This window comes from Oculina patagonica, chromosome 5 (assembly GCF_052425735.1).
Source record: "Oculina patagonica isolate OP01 chromosome 5, crgOcupat, whole genome shotgun sequence".
Lineage (NCBI taxonomy): Eukaryota > Metazoa > Cnidaria > Anthozoa > Scleractinia > Oculinidae > Oculina > Oculina patagonica.
The window spans coordinates 3,770,482-3,794,831 of NC_135762.1; the positions used below are offsets into that span (position 1 = coordinate 3,770,482).

Consider the following 24,350-nt stretch of genomic DNA (forward strand, 5'->3'; position numbering starts at 1 on the left):
GCGGGAGGTTCAGCCCTGCCCCCCCCCCCCCCCCACTAAGGAAGGAGGAACCTTAATTAAGCCCCATAAAAATGTTTGCCTGGATACTCAAATCCTGGCTAAATGCCTGGTTTCTTTGAGTTCAATAATCATTTTGGACAGAACAAGTTAAAACCCAAAAATAAATGCTCAAATGACATGAAAATATATCACTGAGTTTTTTATTGGATTTGTTATAAACATTCATACAATTTCATCGTGTGCTTACAGTAATACACAGCTTACCGTTGCTTCTGAACAGAGTTGTTATTACATGGGCTAAGTTGTTATGTGTTCAAACTGATTTAACCAATTAAAATTCACAGATGTGGTAGATTTCTGCGAGGTGTATGCTGCTAATAATGTCAACTTCACATGCACATGCCTTATCTTCTGATCTTCTGATTGTGGCCCATGGGGCAGTGCAGATGCACCCATCGCACCCCCATGCCTATGACCCTGTAAGTAAGGTGCAGCATGATCACTGTAAGTTGTAATTTATGCCTTTACATGCAGCTTTTACTTTGTTAAATTATAAAAATACAGTTATTTGCACAATATATATATAATATAAAGCCTCTGTTTAGTCCTATTAAAGTCCCTTTATAAAAAAATCTTACTCAATTTTAGACTACAGTTAGTATGAAATACGTTTTTGATTTAACTTCAATATAATTTCCAGCATTATAATGTCTTTTATCATTTCAAGTACTAGTGCATCCACTCAAACCAGGCAACTTGGAAGAAAATTGACCAATGATAATCATGTGGCATTTATATAGCACATTTTCATACACTCTAACACACTTTACAACACCTTGCAGTAGATTTTACAAAGAATGAGAACATTTTGACCAATCAAAACTTACAATATTTGAGAAAAATGGATTGTGATCTTTTTTCATAAACAGAACAATGAGTTGATGCATCTAAACAAATAGTTCTGCAACAAATTATTGTTCACTCTGCAAATCCCATCCCTTGCAGGGAATTATCCCGGGGGGGTACTTGGGTCAATTTTTGTTGGGTATGTGCCGCTGGCCTCGCAGAATCCCTACCCCATTAAAGTCATATTCTATGGCCAATTATATACCCCATCTTAGTCACTTTTGGGTAAATGTAATTTTCACGACCCCAACTTAGTCACTTTCTGGGAGCCGTTTGTCAATTACAGTAACATTTTTTTCGGCGAATCTTTCCGTTTATAAATCACAACTTGCCAGAATTTTCGTACTCTCAAAATCCCAGAAAAGTGTGACCCCATTCTAGTCACCCTATAAAAAATGCTTGAAAAGGCGACCCCGTTATAGTCAGTCCAGTCGTGAAAATGCGACCCCATCCAGCGGCACATCCCCATTAGCCCATTTATAGGAAGTGCCCCCCCCCCCCCGGGGGAATTATTGACTCCTTGTGATGACTAAACTGGAACTACTAAGAATCACTCGAAATTCAGGATTATACTAACCAATCAAAAATTGACTATCTTTCTGCAACTTTGTTGGATTTCAAATTTTCTTGTAGAACTATTTTTTTAGTCTTTAATGTTATTGCTTCACCTACAAAAAAGGTTGCCACCCTTTAATCTTTCCTTTAATTTGATTGGTTAAACATTTTGTTCCAAGTGGCCTGGTTTAAGTAGCTGGAAGTCCTGTAATTATTGTTCACTGCTTTCAACCAGGGAAACAAGGCTCAGTATAATGCCGACGTACGGCTGCCTTGTTGATATGGCAACACATTACTTTGAGTGTATATAACATTTTTCTAAAAGCAGCACATGACTGATGCAGTCTTCAGCATTTTTACACTTCATTCATCCAGTGTTTATGCTGCAGTGAACTTCTTCATTATCATGGGAAAAGTATCCAGGGCCTTGGTGGCTTTAGCACTAATTAGGCTGATTGCAGTCTTGCAGATCTGAGGTTAAATAAAACAAAAGATGACAAACACTTGTTATACTTGTCTACAAATGGGCTACTGCCTAAATTTGTTGTAAATGGTGAATAATGGAAATAAAAAATGTAATTTTATGCAATTCAGAGTTGTGGTTTTCTTTAAATTATTATCACAATGTTACAGAATAAGAAGCAAATTAAAGCACCTTTTTCTGTGGACTAGTTAAAATAATGACTGTGCATTACTTGAATATCCAAAGAGGCTATGAAAAGCTTGCATTAAGCCCTTCGGGTATGGGCAGGGAATTATCTTTTTTTTATTAATTTCTTAAATTAATATTATCATCATAGTTAAAGCCAAACCTGATCAGACAGTTGGTCTTTGAGGCTTGATGCCAATTCGTTGGCAAACAAGTTATACAGCCAGCTAAAGAGAGAAAAATAATTTTGTATTATTTAGGTAACATTATTTTGTACTCTACAAAACAAATCCTTAAAAAAAAATTGAACTATGAACATCAATTCAGTCTAGTACTAAAAAAAACCCAAAAGCAAAATTGCCAGTTGAAATACAGTTAGACCCCGCGAAAACCCATTTCCCTTGGATTTGCCCTTCAGACATTTACTAGCAGCTATTTCAAACTCCTGCTATTTCGAACTACTGGTATTTTTTGTTTCCCCTGATGGTTCGAAATATCAACTGTAGATTCTAAAATGATTCTTAGTCCGGTACTTTACTTATATTTGGCCATGGGAGACTTATGTTAACAGAGAAAGAATATGTCAGGTAGTCAGGACTTCCAAACGTTATGCACTGACATAGTAGCCACTGATGTTGTAGCCATAATGACTCATTGACTCATTACCTTGCACCTCCTTTAAACTTGACGTGCACAGAGCCAATCTTCATCACACAGTCCTTTGCACTGACCTTTCCCTTTTCTTTTTCCAGATCACCTTTAAGGACAAAATACTGGTAATTAGAATGTCCAAATCAAGCCTAGTAAACGCAAAGTACATAATGTACATCTACTGAAAATGACTCAGTTTATGAATTTTATACTTCGACAGTGATTGCCACTAACCATCAACAAAGAAAGCCATTCCAAGTGATAGATCTGTGATTGACAGGTCACATGATCCTGAATCTGAGATGTGAGGCCTTTTAAAAAAAAAACGACAACTTGTTTTTAACAAATATTATTTGGAAGCCTGGTTTTTGCCATTATTTTTTTATTAAATTATCATTTGTTTCAGAAATACTGTAGATCTAGAGTTAAAGTAAAGTCTGCTATGAGCCTAGTGGCCCATACAGGCCGGAGCTTATCCTGGTTTCCATAGAATGAAGCGACAAGGAGTGTATTTTCTAATCCCCCCTGGATGGGATGCTAGTCCTTTGCAAGGGTTAAACCCCCCCCCCCCCCCCCAACCATTAGTTTGCTGGTACCCATTTATACACCCAGGTGCAGAGAGGCACTATGAGAGTTAAGTGTCTAGCCCAAGAACACAACACAATTACCCCGGCCAGGCTCAAACCCCGCCCACTCGATCCAGAGTCCAGCGCGCTTACTGTTAGGCCACCATGCCTCCCACATCAGAAATACTGTACTGCAGATTTATGTTATGAAGAAATTGATGCTAACGCACCCTGGGCTACACTGGCCTGTAGATGGTAAATTACTGATAACATAAAACCAGCAAAAAATTTACATAATTATTTTGTTTGATAACAAACCAAGAGCTTTCTTTGTACTGCCATTCAGCTCCTATGTTGCCAGAGGCTTTGTCAGCAGTGATGTGCAAACCATGTTCAGGTAACAGAGACACATTGGATTTCTGAATCACAACATTCGACAACTTGATCCTAAAGCAAAATAAACATGATCGTAACTACAAAATGTAAATGCTTTGGATCCTTTACTTAGAACCTTTTTAAGTTTTTTTTTTCAAGAGATTAGATTTTGCCATGAACATAAGTACCTGACATTATAGGCATGCAATGCATGTAGAGAGTGCAGTGCACATAGCGGGTGCAATGCATATAAAGGGCACAATATGCATAGAGGATACATTTGTCTGCATAAAGGAAGTGCATAGAGGATGCAATGTGTTCAGAGGGCACAATTCATGCAGAGGGTGCAATGCATGCAGAAGCTATAATGCATGATGCAGACATCAGGGCACAATGCATATGGAGGGTGTAATGTGTGCAGAGGGCACAATGTATACATAGGACGGACGGACGGACAGACGGACGGACGGACGGACGGACGGGGACCCTAAAGACACCACCTAAGAGCTGACTACTCTGTTTAAAAGTAGCATTAGTTTCAGTAATGCTTCACATACTAGCTACATGGGTAAGAAAAACACTACAGACCTGTCAACTACCCAGTTCTACTGGAGACCACCACTTTTGATGAGCATTGTCATAATGGCAAATATTAGGATAATCTTTTAATGACTTACTTGTTTAGATCATACTGTACATTTCCCAGTGGAGTTTTGATGGTTCCTGAAACACTGGGTACTGACAGGTCATTAAGTTCTTTGGACACAAATGGAACAATAGTGTGCTGAACTGTTGAACAGAAATAAAAGAAATAAGTTTGAAAATAACTTACATCTACATCTACATTTATTAAGTTGATAACATCGTTTAAGACATCACATCAACTATAAGAGTACAAAATAACAAAAACAAAATGTACATGTATAAATAAGATATAAAAATACTTAGTTACAATTTACTTGTTTACATGTTACTTACTAAGTAACTTAGTTAGACCTCGAAATACTACTGAGGGTTGCTCTCCAAAATCACCTTTAATTTAAATATTAGTTTCCAAAAGGTCTTGAGAACAGCAGCCACGTAAAGATTTTAAGAACGACAATTTTTTTAAGTTTCAAAGACATGTTGAGACACTACTTGTCTCAATTAGCACTTTTTTCTACTTATTATTCTACTCACTGTGCTTTGTAAACCATTCAACTGAAGATGACAGATGCTCTGCCAAACATGTCTTTGAAACTTAAAAAAATTGTCGTTTTTCTTAAAATATTAGTTTGCCGAAAATTTGTTGTTTTTGTACTCTTTCCACAATTAACCTCCACTGACAGTGATCTGTTAGTACAATACACAGATAAACTGCACTTTTTTGCAAGGATTTATTACAATGTACAACTTAGTAACTCAAGTTGAGGGGATGTAAATTGAAAAATCCTCTCTTTGATAAAATGGTTGAAGAGAAATGTCTATTTCTCAGACAAGGATCTTACATAATTCTTTACCACTGTTCTTTGCCACTAGGTGTAAAATTAGATGGTAAAGCTTGATTTTTGCCAGTTTTGAATAAGAGAGACTTTTAGATATAAAAAATTCTGATTGAGCTCATTTCTTAAGCATCTGGGGGAATATTCTTAGTTTTCTCATCTTAAATAGACACAGTCTTTGTACAGTCCCGTGTCTTGGCTGAGCAAGGATTCAATTTGATCCAATACCAGTATAATTAAGTTCTTCATATCCCAAAATTGGCTAAGACAAGATGTTGGTCAACTGAAAGATTTAAAAACAAAGTGACTTTAATTGACGACCTGCTGGGAGCTAAATTGGCACCCTGTGGGAGATAACACCAAGGTTGTTGACATTTTCTCAAAAATAACTATAATTAAATACAAGTAGTTAAGTTTGGAGCTTAAATAAACACACTAGTAACATTTTTTTAAAAATCAAATAAGTTATGACCTATTTTGAACCTCGTGATCTACCCAACGTTAAAAAATATAACTCTGATGCTATATAACTATAGATTTACAAGCTGTGGTTCATAGGTGCAATGAAACGAAAATAAAGCCCACCAACCGAGTCACCTACGAAAGAAGATTTAGATTAATGATTACTAAGTATCTTTAAGTAAGCCACTACACACTCTATTTCAACGAAGTAGTCAGACACAAAGATGGCCAAGGATCGAGCGCCAAGACATTTAAAACGTATCATTTTACCGTAGTCCGACGCCCTCTGTGTTATTTCTCTTTTCCATTCAGGAGCCAAGTTTAAATCAACCACGACTGATTTACCAGTAGAATATTTCACACACAAAAGTGCAAACGAAAACAACAAGAAGGTTCGATTGATCTTGTGTTCGGCCATATTTGCCGTTCGAATAAATGTAATTTCTACTTCAAGATCACGTCATTTTGCCGTCAGTTTGCTAGAAAGCTTTTAAGTTTGAAGGGCTCATCAAAAATGCATTTTATAAACATTTTCATAGTGGTTGAACTTACCTTGCAGGTACCAGACTAAAATCGCAAATTTCCGATCTTGGTTTTACCGACCGCGCGCGCGAAAATGGCCTCGGGCAGACTGGTGCCCAGGGTCCAATCCAGTCCACGAAGTCGAATCGGCTTTACACGAGCTAACCCGGAACTTTACGAAAGAAACCGAAGATACTCGTGACTTAAAGATGGCAGATGAGGTAAGCAGCTTGGGGCATTATTATTTTGCATTTTGTTTTGATTTCGTGGTTGTTAAATACCGCCGGTTTATCTCTGTTTTTGTCAGAATGAATTAGAGAGACATCGAATCAACGAGCTCCGACAGCGATTTTTCCAAGAAAATGGTAAGATCCTTGATATTTTCGATGTTTTGCAGAATCGATTGCCATTTTTCTCCCGGCCCTCAGTGCCTGACTATTTGTTTGTAGAAACCTCGCAAAGGCAGTGAAATGCCCTTTTACTTTTCGTGAAAGAAAAGATTGCATATCAATATAATTCTGCATACTTTGCGAACTATTTTGAATAAGTCGATGCCTAAATTTTGTATTATTTTAGTTAAAATAGCCATGCATATATAGATGCCTCGATAATTTTTGAAGCTTATAAGCTTATTGTTTTTATTGAGCCTCAATCGACGATCGTAAAATGAGCCACGAAGCAATTGCTATTCTCTGTATCGTTATAATACAATGCTTTCACAATCTTTTCCAGGTTCAAATCTGCACGAATATTATGAGGAAGACGTGAAAAGAGTCCGCGATGATGATCGCTGGTTGAGCTGCTTTCTAAAATCTCGCAAACAGGAAGTAAATGATGCGTTAACAGCTTTGGTAAGTATACTAAGTAATGAAGACATATCCATGATTCATGATAAAATTTTCCTTTATAGTATAAGCTAGTTGGTCAACATTTTGTCTTTTGGCCACCTCAGGTAGCAGGGGATGGGGGAGGACCACTACCCAAGCGAAGGGTGGGAGGGTAGGTGGGGATGAGCTCTCTCCTCCTCAAAGGACTCTTTTCCATGGGATGAGTGGAAAGAAAGCATGCAAAGCCTGGGGGAGATGGGACATGAAAGTGCATAGGGTACACTAAGCTTGATTTCTGCCACCTTCTCGATTTTCCAAAAAGCAGCTGGAAATCGAGCCTAAGGGTACACTATCTATGCCAACTCTCCCAGATTATCCAAAAGTCTCTCAGATGCAGACCAAATCTCTCGGTCTCTGGTACGATTCACCAAGTCTCACCAACATGAAGAAAAGTGCTTAAAATACGTGTTTTTAAGCTTATTTTGGCTGAGTTTGGGGAAAAAAATTTTAAAAAATTGTTTTAGCCCATTTCAGGGGTTGAGAAGAGGTATCATGGTGCAAAACTTTCAATCTCCCAAATTTCAATTTTTTTTAGGTTGGGATCTCTGGTACACTGCCTCCTGTGCTTCCCTGATTTTTCATTTTTCATGGGTTTTTTTTTTTGCCTTTCCCTCCTCCACTGAAGAGGCCTCTGCGGAGGACTAGAGAGGAGGAGGAGTGCATTGCATGTATTTCCAAGATTTCAAGATCGTATGTCAACCACAAGGGTCTTATCCCACATTGTACCCTGATCACAGAGGCTTCATTCTTCTCTTTTCCAGATTAGGCAGTGGGCTTCGTGCCAGGAAACTCAACAGAATTTTCGGAAAGAGAGGAGGGGAGAATTATGGGTTGCTGCACAATTCCCAATAACCTTTATAATGTTACTGCGAGCTAACACAGCACAGTCATGATACCTTGTCATGATTTCCTTTATATTGGGTATTATTATATTCCGAATTTATAATATTATTGCAATATTAACAAATGTTTTAAATGTATTAATATTGACAATAATATTATAATGATAATAATATTAATTAAAACTACAACAAAATTCTCGAATGTGATTGGTTATCAGCAGGCCGATTTGAGCACTATAAATAGGACAGTGTACGCATCATGCTTGTAATTGGACAGTGTAATAGGACAGTTTAATAATGTGTCATGCCTGTGTAATTGGACAGTAGGCATCATTTTGCATGCGCTGTTGTTGTGCATTTTGTTGAGTAAACTGTTTTGTTTTTCATCATTTTGCCGGTAAAGTTTGTTACTTGTTTCTTGAATTTTGTTAGTTTTGATTAATTGGTAACAGGACTTCGTGTCGCCCAAGTCTGTCTGTAATCATACTCGTGATTAACATATCGGACTCCCACTTCGCTGTCGTCCAATTTTGTTAATCACTCGTATGATTACAGACCGAATAGGACTCCACCAATCCTATTACCATTTTTAATATTAATATAGTTAATTTGTTAATAACGGTAATAACAAATTTAATAAATTTATGGTATTAAATATTTTATTATTTAATTAGAATTATTTGTTAAATCTGGATCTAGGCTAAATATGCTGAGTTTGTGTGTGTCCTTATTTCAGGTGGAATGTGTAAGATGGAGAAAGACTTTTGGAGTAAATGGTAATTACTTTTTACTTATAATAATTAAATGTGTACAAAGAGCATTTTTATTTTATTTTCCAAACTTTTTCTTTCATACAGAACTTACAGAAAGATCTATTGACCGTAGATTGTTTGAGGCTGGCTTCCTCTTTCCATATAATCGGGACAAAGATGGCAACACCCTCGGTTAGTGTCATTAATTTGTATCAACTTAATGCAGAATAGTTAAAATCAAACTGAGATCAAAGATTTTGTTTTTTTGCCTCGTGCAGTACAGCTAGATTAACTTTAATTTTAAGGATTAGAAATAATTTATTAATAATTCATTTCACATCCCAATCAAATTAACTAGATAGTGAAAAATCCCATACAACTAAGCGTATTTTAAAACTGTTGATTTGACTTGCCAAATTTAAATTTCCTCTGTTAAAGATCTAGCCAATCAAGTCATGTGTCCCCAGAGCCACTTGTTCCTTGTGCTCCAGGCTCTGCCGGCTAAGAGTGACAAACAGCCGTGGGGACGATAATGCACATTATTATTACAATTACTTTGTTAGTAAGGTTTTATCAGGAATTGTTTTCCACAGTCATCTTCACAGGAAAACTTTACAAAAAAGATCCTCAGCAGCAACCAGAGCTAAAGAGATATCTTGTGTTTCTCTTAGAGAAGCATGTGAGTAAATATGTAATTTTATTTATGTAAAATACTCTATCCACTTTCGTAGTTTTTATGTGATATATCAAACACAAGAAACAGTGTTTCATTGGGATATCCAAACAGCGAGAAGGGAGTTGAAAATAAGGCCCGCAGCGTAATATATTTTTGATGAAATTTGAGGTTTTTGGATAGCCGATGAAACACTGTCTCGAGTGTTTGATATGTCTTCTCAATTGAAACAAAAACTTAACAAAATAAATGAAGAATATTATTGTAAAAAGCTATGCTATTAAGACCGGGTATCAAAAACTCCTTCACGGCTATGATTTTCTTTTTTGATGACTTATTAATGAGTTTGAGAAGGATCAATATAGATCAAATGTTTAAAAATTTTCAAAGCAGTTTTGTTTTTCATTCCCTCATATGCATTATCAAAATCTGAAACAATTAAAGGGCAATAAAAATCAAACTGGTTTGAAAAATTGTAAACCAAAGATAAAACTAAACCACAACACCTAATAATAAATTTTTATTGTGGTCTTCGATCGATGTTTGCCTATACACTGTAGCTGTCGCTGCTAGGGATTGGAAAAATCTTCATTGACTTGTATCTTCAAATTCTTGTACTTACCTATAAAATTTAATTATCAATTTACAATTATTCTACTTACCTTGTTAACCAGATATAATCTCTGTCCTTTTAGAACAGAATAATAATCATCAAATTGTGTTATTAATAATTTGATATTAATCATTTTTATTCTCAATAATTATGATTGCTGTTTGCAGGCAAGAATGTTTCCTGGCCGGAAAGTAACAATGATCTTTGACATGCAAGAGACTGGCCTAGCACACACGGTAGGCTTTGGATTAAATAAAATCAATAAATAGTGTAATCAATCTTCTGCCATTTATAAGTCTTCAAAATAATTTTGAAGTCTAATTTTAAGTTTGGTTGAAATAATAGGAAAGAAATGAAATCCCTTCGATTTTTTTTCTTGTAACTAATTGCATAATTTTCCCCTGAGACCTGTTTTGTCATATTCGATATTTATTAAATGATAAATTATGAACTTGCCCGGTCACTTACAATAACATAAACTTCTGCTTTTTTGTTTTTTAGGACCTGGAATTTGTAAGATTTATTATAAGTTGTTTTAGGGATTATTTTCCTTGGACATTAGGTATGTGCAGGCTCACTCATCAGTGTTTATACTTGTATTGTGAGGATTATTTTGACCTACATAATTTGTTTATGTACAATTTGTTGCCATTTGGCATTTTCAATTAATATTAATTTATATCTCTTTAATTTATTTTTAGCATGGCTATTAGTTGTGGATTTGCCCTGGATTTTATCAGGTACATTTTAATAATTTTTGACTAAAAGATAATGTTAATTATGATTATGACATTAAACATTGGCCTTGATACATTTCAATTTAATAGTAAACACGTAATAATTATTGTGATGGACATGAAGCAGCAGATGACTCTTACTTAGACTTCATCAAGTTAAATGATCAATTTTACATGTCCTGTGTCTTGAGCTATAAAATGAGATTATCACTGACATTTCACAACAATTTTTTCTTAATTTTTTCTTTTTTAAGAAGGAGAAAGAAAAAAGTTACTGATCATATGATTGAAGCTATAAAGGATTGTTTCTCATGACTACTGAGATTTTCTTGTTATGTTTTTCATGTCCACAGCTGCATGGAAAATTGTCAAGTCATGGTTGAGTCCTGAAGCTGTAAATAAAATCAGGTAGAAACAAATTCATGACAGTTAAATCATGTGAAGCAGCTCAGAATGATAGAACATTCAGTCTAGAACAGCTAAACTCAGTTTTAAAACACTCTTTCAACAACTTACTTTTGCATGGAATAATTTATCTAGTATTATAGGTACATATAGCAACGTGGAAAGGGCTACATAACCTTCTGCATGCATTGAGTACCTATGATTGTAGATAAAATTATCCTTAAATCATAGACATGTAATGTGTGGAAGGGACTTTAGCCCTCTGTGTGTACTGGATCCCTTTTATACTTAAAATTAATAATAATAATAATAATAATAATAATAATAATAATAATAATACTAATAATAATAATAATATTTTAGCAGGGAGCCCACATCACAAAAAGGTGGTTTTCAGTGGGGCCCTGCATAATTAATACAAAGGGCTATAGCTGCATAGCCATCTGTAAATGCACAGCTTTTCTCAAACGATATTCTTGAGACAGTCACTTTGTTCAATTAATTAACCCACACCTTGCAGTCTGTTTTTTTTTATTAAAAAAAACAGATGTCACATCTGGGGGGTTTTATTGGCAGTATTGCGATCATGCAAATTGGATGGTAGTTATGGGCAATCAGAATGTTAATTTTAATTCATTTTTTGTTTCAAATTGTAATTTTGTTCAGTTTACAGTTGACCAATAAAAAATTATGTTAGAATCAGCAATTTGTTATTTTGAGTTGCTTAGAAGTTACTTAGACTTTAATTGTGATTCTCAATCCGTTTTTCTTTGTTGTTTCTTTTTAGATTTTTAAACAAAACAGAACTTACAGAATTAATTGATGAAGACAAACTTCTTATCAGATTAGGTGGAACAGTAAGTATCACTGACATATTTGCAAGCACTGGCAAGTTTGTCAAGAAAACACTCTTTTATAAAAGAAATCAGAACTCCTTAACGACATATTTTACAAGGGGGCTATGTTACAACTATAATATTCTGTAGGCCACACACCTGTATTGTTAGATTTAGAGAAAAATATTAATAATATTCCGGCTGTTTCCTCATTCTATAATTTGAACGTGAGAGAAGAGAACGTTATTCTAAAACAATTTTAACACCCATTGTGTGTACCGGTAATAATAACGTAAGAAACTGAAGCAAAACGATTCTGTTAGATCCAGGGCTAATGTAAAACGCGATTGTCTTTGTAGGATTCATATGAATATTCTTATCCGCCCACAAAGGAAGCTCTTAGCAGCCTTGGTGTTAGCACTCCTGATAAGTAAGTATCCTATTTTTATTAGCTGGTGTAACTTGGTTTCAATTAACAAGTTAACTACTCACGCTCGTTTTCTATGTTGGGACTTTCAATTTTTTTTTCATCCGAACTTCTCTCCCCCCCCCCCCCCCCCCCCACCCCACCCCACGGAAGGCAACCACTGTCACAAAGCCTGTTGGAATACTTTTTCAAAGAAGATGGCAATATTTTGAACCCCTCGGATGCAAACTTCAAAGGTGCTGTGTTGGAATCGTACCTCCCATGAGGGGAGGGGGATAAGTAATTTGCCCGCGTGCGCAATATTTGTTGCCGACAAAAAATTTAAATCCGAGACACAAAAAATGTTTCTGATTTTTTTCAGAAACATTTTGTGTCCACAACAAATAATTCCAGGTTTTTGCAACATGAAAACACAACATTTGTTTGTTTTGTTTCCCGCTCATTTTCTCACCCAAGAAACATCATCTGCAAGCGATAACTAGTCAACTCTGCAAATTAGCGCGTGCTTGCGTGCCTGCTCAACTCTGGAACCCTGAAAAAGCTGATTGGCTACTCTTGGGGGGTTCCACCCCGTCCATTTTTTCTGAGTCAACATAGAATTTTTTCCTTAAATCCACCAACAGTGTCGAAGATGAACATATTGCAAATGGTTCTGTAAACCAAAGCGTTGATTTTGATGATGACAGTTGCGAGGAATCGTCCAGTCAGCAGCCACAATCTTTTGAAGATCGCGAAGAAGCTCCTTCGTCATCGACAAAGAAGGTACTTTGAAATAAGTCTTCTATCTTCACAAATACTCATAAAAGTCCCCGGGGGTTTCAGGGAGGGGAACATGGTCATTACCTTTTGAGCGTGAGAACAAAAGAAAAATAAAACTGGGAACACAGAAACAAAGCACACTTTAGGGAACAGGGAACACCAAAATCGAGAAATTCTTTTAGGGAACACTGGAACACAAGGAAAACTTTGTTGAGAACAAGGAAACATGCCCCTGCCCGCTAGGCCCTCACAAAAAGTTCGATTCTCGGTAACTACAATCTCTTTTAACTTTAAGATTTAAGTCTGATTCCCACAAGACTGGGGAGCAGGGGTGGCGCAGTGGTGAAAGCGCTCGCCTCCCACCAATGTGGCCCAGGTTCGATTCCGGCCCGGTGCCATATGTGGGTTGAGTTTGTTGTTGGTTCTCGTTCCTGCTCCGAGGGTTTTTCTCCGGGTTCTCCGGTTTTCCTCCCTCCACAAAAATCAACACTCCAAATTCCAATTCGATCTTGGATGCACGTACACGTCTTTACGAGCTCCTGAGCTCTTCCGTGTCACGTGGGTAAATAAATTACATTTACATTACTGAGTTGTAATGGAGAGGAAAATGACCGAGTGTCGGATTTCAGGACATCAGATGAACTGAGAGAGTAATCTTGTTATGTTTTTTAAGGTAACTTTTGAGGATGTGCCTACGGTAGCAAGCCACGGCCAGGACAGTCCACCGCCCCTGACAAATCCAAAACAGGTAAAAGTACTTCGAGCGTAAAGCCAAGATAACGGAAACCCCTTGAAATAGTCGCTAGTTGAACTTGCGTAAAGACTTGCGTTGGTTGGCCAAAAGGACTCGCAAGTGCACGCAAGTTGTCAAAGAAAAACATTTTAATGCTACTGCGCGCGCTGCAATTCAGTACTTGAATTGAATTGCGTTGACTTGCGTTAGGTGGCCAAACGGTGAAAAACTTGGGTTGACTTGCGTGCAAATGTAAACTCGACCAAAGTTAACGCAGAGCGCAAGTCAAGGCAAGTGCACGCAACTTCAGATCCTGACGGAGACGTAAATAGGCGCAAGTTGCAAACTTGCGCCTACTTGCGTCTCCGTTTGGCCAGGACTTCAGGTCGACAAGAAAAAAAAAAGAAATAAGTTATAGGGTAATTGAGGAACTTTGCAAAATGTTTATAAAATGATCCCACTGACGTTCTAAGGCGCAAACCCTCCATCTGACAGATCAGTACCCGACGAAATGTTAGTAACGCTTTTTTTCGCTCTTCAGTTTTACAACAATTTTTTTCAATACTTTATAAATGGAAATTTACTGAATATGTAGCCTACAACCTCATAAACGGCCCACAGCAGATACAATTTTTTTGCGAAAGTTTTAGAGTTTATAAAATGATCCAGAAGAAGTTACAGTGCAAACCTTGTACTTGAATTTACTATTTTCTGTAATGAAACGCACATTTCATCATTCTGTTGGTTTTCCAAACTTGCGACCAATCAAAGAGCTAACAACCGCACGTGCAATTTATCATGGATCGCGTGCGTTTGATTTCTCGCCCCTTGACTTTACAAGGAGGCAAGCGTGGGCTGGCCGAGTGGTTTAGAGCGCTGGTGCTGTAATCCGGAGGTCACCGGTTCGAGGCCTGCCCTTGCCACTAGCTGGATTTGTTTCTCGGTTGTCCCGAGTTCAAATCCTCGACCACGCTTTGTATATAGCCAACTGGTCTGCCTCCTGCCAGTTGGGATTTTTAACCTTGTTATGCCTGTAAACTAGCTATCTCGTTGAGATATGAAGCTAAGTGCATGACCACTATAAACACATATTTATTTATTTATTTATTTATTTATTTATTTATTTATTTATTTATTTTAACTTAGCTTTCGTGATGTCCGAAAAAAAAAAAAAAACAGTCCAGCGCGCTTGCATTAAAATTGTTCTAGCAATCCAAAGTGAATCCGATTTCCGCATTTTAAATTCCAATTCGCGTTGTAATTATTTGTAGAAGGAAAGCTCTACAAAGACCACGTTTCGAGGCGTACAATCAAGATTGTCTCAAACACGAGCACCTCCGGACGGTTTTACGAGTTCAGCGAGTTGGCTTATGATCACGTAAGTATGTCTTGGTGAAAAAACAACATTTCTTATAGATCCCAAAGCCCACAGAAATCCTCTAAAAACCTTTCTAATCATTCGCAAACATTTTTGAAGACTGCTGGATCTCAGAGCACGGACGAAGTACCAAATTATCCTATAAATGAAAAAAATGTAAATACTACGCTGTAGTCAAAAAAACTATTCCTGACGTTTCGGCAATGCTGCCTTCTTCAGGGGGACAAAACTATTTAGCCGTTAAAAAGTTTTGTCCCCCTGAAGAAGGCAGCATTGCCGAAACGTCGGGAATAGTTTTTTTGACTACAGCGTGGTATTTACATTTTTTTCATTTATACATTCAGCACCTACGCTGCGCAGGTTTTCAAATTTTTACCAAATTATCCTTCCTAGTTTTGACAAGACATGGCAGTGGGAAAAGTCGGTCTTTGTGTTTTTCGACCTGGGCCCTACACGTTCTATTAAAGTTTGTCCATGTCGCCGAACCTTTTCCACACTAGCCTTTGCAGAGTGTAAAGAAATTAGATTTTCCAGCTTGCCCTTCTGGCAAGCTGTAGCCAGGATTTACTTGCCCGAAAGACATCTTTACTAGTCCCCCAAAAATTCCCATAAACACGATGCTTATGGTGCTTCACTTGCCGATCGGGCAAGTGAAGGATTAAGTCCACTAGCCCGAGCGAAAAATTCACTAGCCCCAGGCTAGCGGACACTAAAGCCCCGGCTAAACGGTCAAACATGCCCTTCAGTTCCAAGATGATGTTGGACGAAAATGTTTGATCGTTTAGCCGGGACTTATGTTCTTTTCACGCTGCTTTGTTTCTTATCCTTTCTTCCTAATGGTTTTCTTTCATTTGTTTTATTCATTATGATTCGATTTTTTAATGATGCAGGTAACTTTAAATGTTGTATTCGAAACGATGTGTCTTCAGTAAAAAGTCGAATTTTTTTGGAAGCTGTCGTGCATATAGCTCGTGTTTCTACAATTCCCTCTTACCCAAACATCCACTACTCTTAGCACTCTTGAAAGAAAGACAGGAGCGTCTTTTTCTTTTAATTTCCTAATTCAGTATTGTTATGATCGCTAATCTTTCCGAGTATAGTTACTACTAACTCACATTTCATCGTTTTATTCTTTACAGACCATCAGAAGAATTAGTATTTACAGGAACTACTTCAACTGGAGAAATTCTTCAATCTTTGTCGCTTACCAACAACACCCTGTCAACAGTCGCTTTCAAGGTTCGTAATTTCCCCTTCGATGTCGCGTTCATTAATTTTCTTTTTGTCCCGAAAAAGGCTGCTAAAAATGGCCAGCGCGCGCGTGTGGTCTGGATGAAACTGCAAGCGCCTGCTGTCCAGATGCAAACATTTTCACCGCTCAGTTCACCAATCAAATTTCTAGATTGAGCTCATCTGGAACAGACGCGTGGTCAGTCGGAGAAAAAATATCAGTTGATGACGAAATCCCGCCTCCGAGACGGCACTTTGCCCGTAGTGTTCGTCCCAGAAGTTGCTAAGTAACATGACGTATTTGTTTGCGCGATTTCTTTCGGGGTACATGTACTCGTGAGCGTTCGCCCTAGTTTCTGATTGAATGAAGCAATTCGGAAACTCTTTGAGTACTTCAACGAAGATTTGCCAAAGCTGGCACTTATTCCCCCGAATGGATAAGCCTGTGCGCGGGCGTCTCCTATTTCCTTTGTTGCACGCGGAAAGGGAGGTTCCTTTACCAAGTGAGGAAATAGGAGACGGCTGCACGCAGGCTTGGCGAAGAGTAGAAAAAAAAACACAAAACTGGTTTAACGAGTGTGGCCTGTTGAGATTAGTTGACCATAAAATAATTAGAATGTAAACTTTTAGAATGTAAACTTTTCCATATTCCTTGAATCTCGCTTTTTCAGGTTAAGACAACTTCACCCGAGAGCTATCGAGTCCGTCCCAGCTCTGGAGTTATTCCAGCTACCTCGTCTGCTGAAGTCAGTGTCTTTTTACAGCCAGGTAATTGTGAGACATTTCGCGTCACTAATAACTTTTGCTACTGCGTCTTTTTTTGAAGTCAAATTTCGTTATTTTCACGAATTCATTGACCGATCGAAAGATTCGAAGTGATCTTCGAATCGAGGGAGTTAAAAATAAACTGAGTTGTGTATCGCTGGATTAGGGACCATTCATTTTTTATGGGGTAGGGACCCCATAAGGGGGGGGGCTGGTGGGATTTGATAGATAGTCACTGTTATATATAATGACCCCCCCTTCTTCATCGAAAATTTTTGCCTGGCCCCCTCTCGAAATCAATTTTTTTTTCGATGACCCCCCCCCCTCCCCCCAAAAAAAAAACAAAAAAACAAACAATAATCAAGTGAAATTAAAATATATCGAGCCTTGTGAATAAAGAATAAATTATTTATCAGTGTACAAAAAACACATGTATCCCAAATAGCTGGCATTGCCTCAACTGTTTATTGTGGATGTCGTCTGTTAGTATGGGTTGTCTGCACTTGTAACCAATAAGCTGTTGGGTTGAGTTAATGGCATTTGGTACAGTACCGTACATAACAAAGTAGGGGGGTTCGGGGGCATGCTCCCCCGGGAAAAATTGAATTTTGAGAACCTCAGGAATGATATTTTGGGCATTCTGGCAAATTTTTTTTCCTCTTACAGAAGCCTCTTTACAACACTTAATTAAAAGTACAATTATATTTAGTGACCCCCCCTTACAGACCATATTTTTTTGGCTGGCCCCCCTTTAAAGCCAAATTTTTTCGGATGGCCCCCCCTCAAATCCCACCAGCCCCCCCCCCCCCCCCCCTATCTCATAAAAAATGAACCGTCCCTTAAGATTCAGTATTGAAAAAAAAACCAGTACTTTTATCTTTAAATGTGCAGGTTCAGAAAGACCGAAAGTTAGATTAGCGTCGCCGAGATTTTTTGTTAAATGAGCTATTTAAACGAGTGTTTTTAATTCCAGGTCACGCTGCCAGTGTTATTAGAGATAAATTCTTGGTGATGTCGACCGAGTTACAGGATGAAAAGTCGCCGAGTGAACTTGCTACATTGTGGAAGACGGTACCCAAGACAAATATTGTTGAACACCGGTATGTCAATGTTTTTGCCATTTTATTCGTTGAACAAGGAGAATTAATTTTGCCTTTGATAGAGGAAAACATAATATTAGTAAGTCATCTTGAAATCACCAGAACCCAATCTCACGTATCCTGTCTTTGCTCTCAACATCGGGTATCAATCAGTTATGAATGGGGTAAAAAGAACATAACGTTGGAGTAAAGCTCGCTCTAATCTTGGAGATATGGATCTATCACACTGCTCATTGCAGTAGTTGGTGTAGCATCCCTCGTAAGCTTGTAATTCTCCCGGGGGGGGAGGGGGGGGGGGTACTTGACCTAAGTTTAGGTATAGGGGTGCCGCTGGGGGTTTGAAACCCTGACCCTGTTTAAGACAATAAAAACTTAAAATAGCTACCCTGTGTAGGACAACACCCCCTATTTTAAGACCCTATTTAGGTCAAAGGACAACATCGACAATCATTTACGCTTTATTGTGACTGCGTTCCGTACGCGCTGATCGACGCTTTGAAATGCGAACACCGATCCCAGCATATAAAAATATGCTTTTCATTAAAGCGAAAGCGAAAACAATGTAAACACTCGGCGGCAGTCTTTCAGCCATACCCGGTCTAGGACAGGTTCAGGCCCTGTTTAGGACAGAAGAGCATGAAATTATATACCCTGTTCAGGACTGGAGGAGTCAAAAACCATACCCTATCCAGCGGCACGTCCCCGTATAGGCCATATAGGGAGTGTCCCCCCCGGGGTAATTCTACTGGTCCTCTGGTGTAGCAGTTGTTATTGCTTTGGGAGCAAGGGGCAATGTTCCTGTTATTTGATTCTGTTCTTCTCTCGAAGAGTAGCGAGCCAATCATTTGTGAGGCCTTTGCGAAAGCTGTACCCGACCCGCTCATTGTTGCAACTGCCTAACTCCCGTGGATGGAATGCTAATCAATTGCAGGTTACTCATCCCCCCCCCCCCCCCCACCACCACCGCCCATTAGCTTTTTGTCAGGAAACAATTCGTTGGCACCCATTTAAAGTCCTCGATGGAGAGAGACAATCTTGCCCAGCCCAAGAACACACTTCAAAACGACTTGCCTCATTGCCTCATTTTCTTTTAGACTTCGATGCCGATTTCTTGCCTCCAATTTGCAGCTTTCCAGCCAGTATTCTGATATTGCGGAGGGCAAACCAGTGACTTTAAGTATGGCAATCGATAACATTCAGTCACTTCAACGACAGCTCAGTGATGTGGAGAAAAAGGTTTGTGCATTACTAATGAGTGCATGCAACAAATGCTCCCATGTTCAGGGTCCAACCAATAACCATGTAGGTCTTAATAAAACCTTAATCGATCGTTCTTTGTAACTGACAATTATTCAAGATCCTTTCTTCTGAAAAACGTCGAACTTATAAACGTTTGGCAGACTGTTGCAGCTTTTAAGGTGGCCCGCGGCTAATTCCGGGAGCGAAGGTGCTATTTTTTAAATCGAATTTTGGGCATGGAAACCTTAACCGATTTCTCTGATATTTGGTAGTCGAAAAAACAAATGTTTAAATTTAATAAAGCTTTAAAATTTGGAACAAACAAAAACAGTGAACACGAAATATAAGCACTTTTAAATTAACCTATTTTTTAATAAAACGCGAATATTTTCTAAACGCGAAGATAGATTTTTTTCTTATTGCTTTCAATACGTTCAAATTATCCAAGAATTCATGTGAGCAAGTTTCAACGAAATCGGCTGGGTAGAAATTGCTGCACAGTTGACTGTTAGATTTTAGCTTTTAAATATTATGCGTGTGTATTTTTGCCAGTTGTTAAAACAACGCTTGTGTAATGTTTTGATTGCATTGATTATTTGAAAGCTTAATACCAGCTAAAACAATGAAGAAAATTCTGAAAAGATCGGAAACTCCTAGCAAAAGTTATAAGCAAATAAAACAGAAGATGTTTATGGTGCGTAAAGTGTATTTTTTTTTTAATATTCATTGTCTTTCGAACCACAAAAAAACTACCGATTTTTTATCTTTTATTTTTAAGTATGAGGAAATCCAGCATGTACACAAACGTCCTTATCTAGTTTCTTGTGTGTAGACTGGATTCAACTCGCCGAATTTAGTACGTGAAGATGGCTACCTCTCGTCTTCCATTTTGAAGCGCTTTGGAAACCCTTGTGTTCCAGTAAATTATTCAAACTTGCCGCATTCCCAAGATTTTTTAGCACCTTGAAATAAACGGGCGTTCATTTCCAGGTGCTAAATAATCTTGAGAATGCGGCATGTTTAAATAATTTACTGTAAGTTGAGGGGTTTCCAAAGCGCTTTAAACTGAAGGACGAGAGGTAGCTATCTTGAAGAGCCAAATTTGACGAGTTTTATCGAGACTTCACGCTCGAAACTAGATGAGGGCGTTTGCTTATATGTTGGATTTTTGCATACTAAAAATTAAAAGAAAAAAAATCGGTCGATTTTTTTTAATTCGAAAAAAGATTGAATTTTTCTAATTTGCAATTTTCGCACCGTAAACCACTTATGCTTCATTTGGTTATAACTTTTGCGGAGAATATCCGATCGTTTCAGATTTTTCAGCAACTTTTTAAGAGATATTGAGCTTTCAAATGACAGAAGTGATCTTAGCATTAATTAAGCATTGTTGCAATAGCTGGCGAAAATATCCAATTACAATATTTTTATGCGAAAAATAAACAGTCAACTGTGCAGCAATTTCTATCCAGCCGATTTAGTTTAAACTTGCTCACATGAAACCTAGGCTTACTTGAAGTAATTGACCTTAATTAGAAAAAAATCTATCTTCGCGTTTTGAAAATATTCGCATATTTTCGAAAAAAAGGTTTTCCATAAAGTGCTTATTTCTCGCGATTGTTTATATTTTGGGCTTTAAAAGGTAAAGATTTATAAAATTTAAACATTTGTTATTACGACTACCAAAAATCAAAGAAATCGGTTACGGTTTTCATCCCCAAAATTCGATTTAAAAAATAGCACCTTCGCTCCCGGAATTAGCCGCGGGCCACCTTAAGTGCATTGTTCGAACCAGGTTTCGACCTGTTTCCTTTTGAACTTGGCAAATTGGCTAACTTTTGCTTGCTGTTTCTGGTCACAATAATATATTGTTGTAGTTAACTTGTTTATTGGGAGATTTTTTTAAATGCGACTTGTAAACAATGCTAAATGGGAAAGAAAGATTTGTCGACTTCGAGGTGTTGAGGTTTCCACACCACATTCTTTCCTTAAAACTGTCCCAGCCGACTTGTTTCCTAGACAAGCGCTGGAAGCCTCGAGCCAAGTGGCCCATACTGCCAGAGCTTATCCTGGTTTCGATAGCATTAAGCGGCTAGGAGTATTGCTACTCCCCCCTAAATGGGATGCTACTCCATTACAGGGTATTTCTACTCTCCCCTGACTGGGATGCTAGTCCATCGCAGGGTAACCCCCCCCCCCCCCCCCCCCAGCATTAGTTCGCCGGTACCCATTTATACACCTGGGTGGAGAGAGGCACTGTGAGAGTAAAGGGTCGTGCAGAGAACACAACACGGTGACCCAACCAGGACTCGAACCCGGAACGTTCGCTCCGGAGTCCGGCAAGCTAACCATTAGGCCACTGCGCCTCCCATCCTGTAGAAGAGAAGGGAGAAAGCTTATTTTGCGTTGTCAGTGATGTGTAATTTTATTGTGTTTCAGCTTGACGTCGCTAACAAGAGAATTGCCCACATAGAGGAGAGTCTGCATGTTTTCATAAAAGTTCAACTAGGACTCTTCTCCGCCATGATAGTTTTATTCGCCATTGTGATGTACTACGCTACGTACTTCATGTAATTCGTTAGCAAGTGCCGTCGTGTTCACGAGGCCATTGGTTCCAAACCCTAAGATTGTGTACACGACATAATTCAAGCTGAGCCTGAAAATTCGAATTAATTTTTAAAAAGCCATCATGGACTTTGTCTGAAAATGTTTTAGTCAATTGATTCTAGGGCCAACAAAAAAAACTTTTCCGTTTGGCCTTTTTAAAATAAAATTCAATAAAACTTCTCTACTGAAAAGCTGAAACAAAACAAGTTAAAATGAACTGACACTTGAGAAATACACAGTTAAACCTACAAGAGGTGGGAGTGACTATAACTTTGTCATCTACGGCACAACTTGGAAATGATATTTTTTTACCTTTTCGTATTTCTATTTTAAAGTGTTCTTAATTGCGTTTTTTATTTAGTTTTATCCATGCCTACTGTTACAGCCTATTCAGGGTTTTGATACTGCTACTGTTCGTGTCGCGCTCAAGTCGATTCGTATGAGAGACATCGCCCAATAGGCCTCTTTGCCTCTGTTTCAAAACGAGTCTACGTGCGAAACCATTCAAATGAAAATAAGTTTGATTTGCATGGAAATGTTCCTGTAGGTGAAACTCATTTTCATATGGATGGTTTCGCACGTAGACTCGTTTTGAAACAGAGGCAAAGGGTTATTCGGAAATGACCTAAATGCGGAGCGGTAGAGGCGGCGACTCAGGATCGAGAGGTCCTGGGCCGAGGTTGTCTCTCTTCACCCAGCCAAGAAATCGAAAGAGAAACACGACGCTTGATGCGGCGGAGTGCAGGAGCTATCACAATCTTCAAACAAATACTGAAAGAAAATAGATATCGTAATAAATAATAAAGATGGCAAATTTCAAGCTCGGTGATAAATAGTGAAGAAATTATTCAACATGACACGAGCGTGGGACAAAGAAAAAATCTGAGTCCCCGACGGGAATCGAATCCATGACCTCCCAGGTAGGTCATGGGTTCGATTCCCGTCGGGGACTCAGATTTTTTCTTTGTCCCACGCTCGTGTCATGTTGAATAATTTCTTCACAAAATAGATATCTTTTGGCACAATAAATTGCATAGTACTTTTCAGTTAATAATTTAGTCAAGATTACACACTGGGATAGCGACTCAGAAGGAACTTTATTTTTCTTAGAAGTAAAATAAGTTATTTCAGTACAATTCTGTGAATAGATTGGAGGAATTAATTTATAAAAAAAATAAACGTCTCGTGTATATTGAGCTATTGTGTAATGTCATTTCTTAAAGTTAACTAGGCTTTATTTCAAGGAAGTCCAAGGAATAATGAACAAGCAAAAGGCCAAATGAAGATTGATTCAAACAAAAATATTTTCAGTCCTGCCGGTTTATGAAGAATATTATAAAAGTACTTTTACATGAGATGAAGCATCTTGATTCTATGTGTGGTGGTGCACGGCCGTTCTTAGTTGGTGGAGTGATTTGTCTGGTTAATTCCGTTAACGAACGAGACCCTAAAGGGACTGTGTCAGGGCTGAGTTAAGTTTATTTTTTAAGATTTGCCAAATTCTTGCTATGAACGGCAGCAAAGAAATTATATCTATGGATCTAAATGACAAAAACATGCTTTATTGCAGTCAAATGTGTCTCCCGGGCGCTGTAATTTAAAGTTACAAGCAAGCGAGACTATAAAGTTTGAAAACTGTTCAGCCCAACAATATTTCAAAAACCCATATCGCAATTCTTTTGTATTTGATGTGTTTCTAAAATGTTCCTTCACTGTTTCAAGAGGTTATGTTTTATATTTCACCGAATTTGATTGTCACTTCCTATGCCTAAATTTGGCTAAAATCCGTGAAACAGTCCCTTTAACAGCCTTAACCTGCTAAATAGTTACGCATTACTTGCCCGCCGTCGTAGCACAACAACAGTTTCTTTAGAAATTCATTGTTTTAGTAAAGGGAAAATAATACCAAATTTCGTTCATGTTAGTTCGTGCAATAGCCTTTTCTCGACTTACACATGAAGTTAGTAGTGACATATTTTCTCTTGGTAGAGGGGACTCTACTAACTATGGTAGTGAGTTTTACATTTGTAAATTAGCCACGACGCAAATAAACAAAAGAAAAACGCTTAAATGAGATTTCCGTGACCTGCGAGAACAGCGAATGGTTCCGTTCTACTTCGACCGATTTTCGTATACTGAAAGTTGTAAAAGGAATTAATTAACTGCCGTGGGCTGACGCTGGAAACGTCAGCTTTTGAAA

General features: G+C 38.0%; 2 protein-coding genes across 2 annotated transcripts; one reads left to right on the forward strand and one right to left on the reverse strand.

Annotated features, from left to right (window-relative positions):
* Positions 1 to 173: 173 nt before the first annotated feature.
* Positions 174 to 6,181, reverse strand: LOC144654882 (bactericidal permeability-increasing protein-like). Its single transcript, XM_078515119.1, has 7 exons — positions 5,916 to 6,181; positions 4,380 to 4,491; positions 3,646 to 3,774; positions 2,996 to 3,072; positions 2,777 to 2,867; positions 2,274 to 2,337; positions 174 to 1,932 (listed from the first exon to the last, which is right to left on the reverse strand). Exons 1-7 carry the CDS (start codon positions 6,061 to 6,063, stop codon positions 1,840 to 1,842), a joined length of 714 nt encoding a protein of 237 aa, XP_078371245.1. The 5' UTR covers positions 6,064 to 6,181; the 3' UTR covers positions 174 to 1,839.
* A 173-nt stretch (positions 6,182 to 6,354) lies between these two features.
* Positions 6,355 to 23,317, forward strand: LOC144654828 (motile sperm domain-containing protein 2-like). Its single transcript, XM_078515050.1, has 20 exons — positions 6,355 to 6,388; positions 6,475 to 6,532; positions 6,900 to 7,018; positions 8,633 to 8,672; positions 8,754 to 8,840; positions 9,242 to 9,327; positions 10,102 to 10,170; positions 10,436 to 10,496; positions 10,636 to 10,674; positions 11,025 to 11,079; positions 11,864 to 11,933; positions 12,272 to 12,342; positions 12,963 to 13,101; positions 13,772 to 13,846; positions 15,103 to 15,209; positions 16,349 to 16,448; positions 17,111 to 17,207; positions 18,178 to 18,304; positions 19,399 to 19,540; positions 21,983 to 23,317. The coding sequence occupies exons 1-20, from the start codon at positions 6,377 to 6,379 to the stop codon at positions 22,115 to 22,117; spliced, it is 1,689 nt and encodes a 562-aa protein (XP_078371176.1). The 5' UTR covers positions 6,355 to 6,376; the 3' UTR covers positions 22,118 to 23,317.
* The last annotated feature ends 1,033 nt before the right edge of the window (positions 23,318 to 24,350 follow it).

Excerpts from the sequence above, each read along its gene's own strand:
- LOC144654882 (XM_078515119.1), bottom strand. The coding sequence starts at position 6,063 with ATGGCCGAACACAAGATCAATCGAACCTTCTTGTTGTTTTCGTTTGCA. Across the intron at positions 3,775-4,379 it reads GTACAGTATGATCTAAACAA|GATCAAGTTGTCGAATGTTG; the intron begins GTAAGTCATTAA and ends ATTTTGCTTTAG. Across the intron at positions 2,338-2,776 it reads AAGTTTAAAGGAGGTGCAAG|CTGGCTGTATAACTTGTTTG; the intron begins GTAATGAGTCAA and ends TTCTCTCTTTAG.
- LOC144654828 (XM_078515050.1), top strand. Across the intron at positions 11,934-12,271 it reads TTATCAGATTAGGTGGAACA|GATTCATATGAATATTCTTA; the intron begins GTAAGTATCACT and ends TTGTCTTTGTAG. Across the intron at positions 17,208-18,177 it reads CAGTGTCTTTTTACAGCCAG|GTCACGCTGCCAGTGTTATT; the intron begins GTAATTGTGAGA and ends TTTTAATTCCAG.